The sequence below is a fragment of the Gavialis gangeticus genome, unplaced genomic scaffold (genome assembly GCF_001723915.1).
Source record: "Gavialis gangeticus isolate Ggan-Ray unplaced genomic scaffold, GavGan_comp1, whole genome shotgun sequence".
In the NCBI taxonomy this organism is placed as follows: Eukaryota; Metazoa; Chordata; order Crocodylia; family Gavialidae; genus Gavialis; species Gavialis gangeticus.
In genome coordinates this window covers 144,799,072-144,804,104 of record NW_017729024.1, presented here as the reverse complement: position 1 = coordinate 144,804,104, position 5,033 = coordinate 144,799,072, and the positions used below count along the sequence as shown (strand labels likewise).

The following is a 5,033-nucleotide window of genomic DNA, read 5'->3' as shown; positions in this document are numbered from 1 at the left end:
GGCATGGGGCTAGGAAAATGTCCCCACCCCAGCTGCTGCTTCTCAGCCCCATGCCCTGATGTGCTGATTGAGGCATGGGGCTAGGAAGCAGTTGCTTGGGGGAAGGGACAGTTTCCCCACTCCCTGCAATCTGGGTTGACCAGGAGCAATTTGCTCCTGGTCAGCAGTCTATATGTGCACTACTGCACGGTAGTTACTGCATGGTTAATCTACGACTTGTATTTTCAGATAGTTGGCAACCGTGCAGTAAACTAATTTACTGCACAATAAATGCTGCACACATGTAGACAGTGATACTTTACTGCACGGTAGATTAGTCTACTGTGCAGTAAGCACCTTGTGTAGACACACTTGCTGTTTAGTAAACACAGTGCTGGAGGGAAGCTGTATAATACTAGGACCCCTTTCACAAAAGGGATTATAGTATGTTACTAAGGTCTTCTCCAACTCATAAATTAAAACTATGTGGCAAATATCTACCATAAATGCACAGAGTATCTTTTACGACGCATTATCCTTTCTTTTTAATTCTTTGTTCACTAACACTGCAGTTAACAAGAGCTTTGATTGCTGTGAATCAGTGAGGTTCTACTGTACTGTAATCATGTAATAAAATGCTTAGAAATATTTCAGCTTTCATGTCTGAGGCAAGCATAATGAGCTAATTTTCAACATTTGATTTGCTGGGAGATTTCTTAAGGTCTTCTGCTGTGAGGCTGGATCTCTTCTGGCTTGGGATAGCAGGTAGGACACGGCTTGTTTTTAGAGGTTCTCCTGATAGACCAGGCAAGAAGGAGTACAGTGAGTGACTCTGAGAAATTCCTCCTTTCTGGAATTTGGAGTTAAGTGCTGGTGGGAGAATAGCTGCGCCAGTCTTTAAAGAGTTTAAAGACTGTGACTTTGACTTCTTGACACCCTGAGAAACTTGATTAGATGGTAGCTGGACTGAAGACAAAGGAAAAAGATCAAAAGAGTCCACAGAAAATGAGAAATGAACATTTACAATTTAGCACTTTGTTATGTTGTTTTCTTATTCTTGTACATTATCTATCTTGTATCATTGCATACTTAAACTGAATCATTTGAACTTAACACAGTATTAAAGATAAAGAATTCCTAAAGCCATTTAAAGCATATCTTAGCAGAACTAATATAGAGGCATGGATTGGACACATACTCACATACTCTGGTGTAACTTAAATTGGGTTTATATACTGATATAAATTATACTCAGATAAGGAACAGACAGACATGTAGTTATCCTGGGTCAGCTTCATGCAGCAGGCAGCTATTTCTGAGTCCCATCACTAGGCAGTGGAGAGCAAGTAACAGCATATTTGCCTTTAGCACATGATTACCCAAGATGGATGCAGACAGATGAATCTTAAACCAAAGTAAATTTCACTGGTGGAGTTTTACCCCAGAAAATTTCAGGAGTACTTCTACAGTAGACTTGGTGATTTTACTATGTATAGGGGTTTATGTCTTCTGTCTGCCTTACTGCTACTTCTCACAGTGGTGTAATGCCTATAGTAACTATCCATGCCTATGTATGGAAATATGCGTTCCTGCGTTAATCAAGAAAACAATTCTGATGACAATTTATGAGTGTTTGAAGATTAACATATCATCCTAGATTCAAAGATTCAGTTTGACAAACACTAAAACCTATGGTTATTTATCCAAAGCTTATTTGGGCTAGAGATGTCTGGGAATTCGTTATTAGAAAAATACATATTCATCTACCAAAACTTTTCATGGAAATATAGCAGTTTTGATTAAACTTTTGTTGAGAGAGACTTATCAAGTCTAGGGTGGCATTTGTGATGAAGCCCAACAACGCAATGACCAAGCCATCTCAGAACAGCTGGTAGTTAGGGCACTCAATTGGGATGTGGGCAAACCTTGGAGAAGGAACGTGAACCTTGTCACTTGACATCTTGGGGGAATGCTCTAACCATCTGGCTATTATAGCACCTGAATCCTGCTCTCAATCTCTCTCTCTCGTTCAAAAGGTCTGAGTTTCATATTGCTGTAGACCAGTAACATTTTGAAATCTCAAAAAACCTTTGCAGGACAGCAAAATCATTCTGCCACAGATATAATGTGAACCTGAACCTTTGGGCAATCCTTCCTTCTCAACAGTCCCTTGGCTTATTCCCTTTTGTACTCTCCCTGATGGGCATTTTCTTTGCACAAATGCAGATACATTCTACAAACCCTAACCAGGGACAAGAGTCACCTTGCTTAATTTAATGCAAATCTTGTATAACTTCAGTGAAATAGGAAATTAATCCAAATTGGTTTAATGGATGAGAATCTGGTAAATGGATTAATTTTTACTAGGCACAACCAACCCTATGATCAGTTAGTGTAAACTGAGTAACTACAGTGAATGTACATAAGTTGAGGATCTTCAGAAAAAGCTGTCAGTGAACTCAGGGTTAGGTTGAATAGGAGGTCTCAGAGGACTGAAGAAGGGTAAATGTAGTACTTAACTTTAACAAGGAGGACCTGAGGAATTATAAACCTACAAATGTAACATCAATTCTGAGAAAGATACTAGAACAAATGGTTAAACAATTAATTTATAAGCATTTAGAGCCAGATTCTTTTCCATTTATTAGGCATGTAAAAGGACTCCAGCCAGTGATTCCTAGAGCGTGTGCTGTGTTACACTAGTGTGCCATGAGCGGGATGGAAGTGTGCCATGAAAAATGGGCTGAATTGGGCACTGGGTGGGCCAGCCCTGCGCAGCAGAATGGGGTCCTAGCTCCACCAGCTCTGTGTGGGGGGGATGGGGCTCCAGCTGCAGACTGGTGAGTGAAATGAGCTGCCAGTTTTAATCTGAGAAACAGGTGTGCCCCAGGCATCAGAAGTTGGGGAAAAACTGACTTAAGTGCTTGAGTGTGACTATTCCCCTGTGTACAAGACCCAGAAGAACAGTTAATGCAAAAGGTGGAATCTCCTCCTTCCAGTTGCTTTCTGTGACTCATTCTTAAAGATAAGATGATATTTTGTTACAAAAGCAGATGTTCATGGATTTTCAGGACTTGAGCAGGGTGGAATAGAGAGGTGCACATAGGGACATAAGTCCATTTGGATGCCCTGTAGATGGAATGAAATCTGGCCCTTACAGTATAAAAAGGAAATAAGACACAGTCAGTATAGATACGTCAAGAGGAGCTAGTGTCAAAACAATTTAATGTTTCATTTTTGATGTGGTAACTGGCTTAGAGGATAACAGGGAAGCAGATGTGCTATATCATGACTGAATAAGGGTTTTGACCCTGTCCCAGAGGACTTTCTCATATGCAGATGGGAAATATGTTCTACAGTGGTGCCCAAGTGTAGATTTCATAGATTTCGTAGATTTCTAGGGTGGTCAGGGACCTATTAGACCATCGAGTCCGACCCCCTGCTCTGGGCAGGAAAGAGCGTTGGGGTCAAGTGACCCCAGCCATATGCTTGTCTAATCTCCTCTTGAACACCTCCAAGGCAGGGGCAAGCACCACCTCCCTTGGAAGTCCATTCCATATTTTGGCAACCCTTACCGTAACAAATTTCTGTCCTTCTGGTTTTACAGGCGAGATAAGCACCGTAGGGCTGGTCCAGGGGCTAGACTGAACTCCATGCTGTGGCTGCCCAGCCCTGTGTGCCCAGATAGGGCCCCATGTGGCCTCAGATGACCCCTGTATGCTGGGATTGGGGCCTGATGCTGACCTCATATACTGGATTTGGCCTCTGGGGCCTCATGTGTGGGATCAGGCCTCACATCAACCCCACCCACTGGGATTGGGCCCTGTGGCCCTGTGCCATCTCCTCCTGGCCCTTTGTGCCAGGATCAAGCTCCAGGACCCAGTGCCATCCCTGTATGCCGGGAGCAGGACCTGAGCACCTAATTAGTGCACATAGTCTAGAGTCCAGAAATTTGGCGGTTGGGGAGTCCTGCCACCACTCCACTGCCACTAAATTTTTGGATGTGGGGAATCCTGAAACTGTATGACATGGAGCCAGGGCCTGGATCTGACCCACAGGCTGGGGGCTGAGCATCCCTATTCTATAAGATGTTACCATAAAATGAATGTCCAAACAGGTGAAAAATTTTTTTTTCAGAGAGCAGTTATGAGTGGTTGCTTTCAAATTGGAGAGACACTTCAAGTGTGATCTGGAAGGGGACAGCCCTTGGCCTGGTTCTATCTGGTATTTTCTTTACTAACTCAGATAATGGGGTAGAAAACACACTGAAAACACTTCAGATGATACCAAGCCAGGGGGGAGAGGAGTTGCAAGGATTTTGGAAGACCAGAATTAAAGTGAAAGTTAATGAAACAAAGTCTGACTCATTATGCAGCGAAAGCTGAATTAACCAATGAGAGGAAACTCAAACTTGGCTGCATCACAGTCCGATGGCTGGGGAATTGGCTCTGAGGCTGGACTCAGAGAGTGGTGATCGATGGAAATGAATCATGATGGCGCTCCATGATCAGTGGTGTCCCACAAGGCTCTGTCCTTGGACCTGTTCTCTTTAATGTCTTTATCAACAATGTGGATTCTGGTGTCAGAAGCAGACTGGCCAAGTTTGTCGATGACACCAAACTTTGGGGTACAGTGTCCACACCTGAGGATAGGAATGTGATCCAGGTTGACTTGGATAGGCTGAAAAAATGGGCAGATTCAAACCTGATGATATTCAATACCGACAAATATAAGGTACTCCACCTTGGGAACTCCCCCCCCGCAGCATGCTTGTAGGCTTGGCAGTGCTACACTTGCTACCACCAAGGCTGAAAGTGACTTGGGGGTCATGGTTGACCACAAGATGAACATGAGCCACCAATGCAGTGTCACAGCTGGTAAAGCAAATCAAACTCTGGATTGCATCTATAGATGCTTCTCAAGTAAATCTCAGGATGCCATCCTCCTGCTGTACTCGGTCTTGGTGAGGCCACAGCTGGAGTACTGCATCCAATTGTGGGCTCCACAATTCAAGAAGGATGTGGAAAAGCTTGAGAGAGTCCAGAGGAGAGCCA

General features: G+C 43.5%; 1 protein-coding gene and 1 long non-coding RNA gene across 2 annotated transcripts in view; one reads left to right on the top strand and one right to left on the bottom strand.

Moving 5' to 3' along the window:
- Window positions 1–5,033, top strand: part of LOC109297810 — a 47,366-nt gene that overhangs the window by 9,511 nt on the left and 32,822 nt on the right. The gene's annotated exons all lie outside the window — the stretch shown is intronic.
- Window positions 7–5,033, bottom strand: part of ANKRD55 (ankyrin repeat domain 55) — a 119,588-nt gene continuing 114,561 nt past the window's right edge. Inside the window, exon 11 of the mRNA XM_019517841.1 lies at window positions 7–945. Coding sequence (XP_019373386.1) covers window positions 662–945 — 284 coding nt within the window. The 3' untranslated portion in view covers window positions 7–661. The remainder of the gene's footprint in view (window positions 946–5,033) is intronic.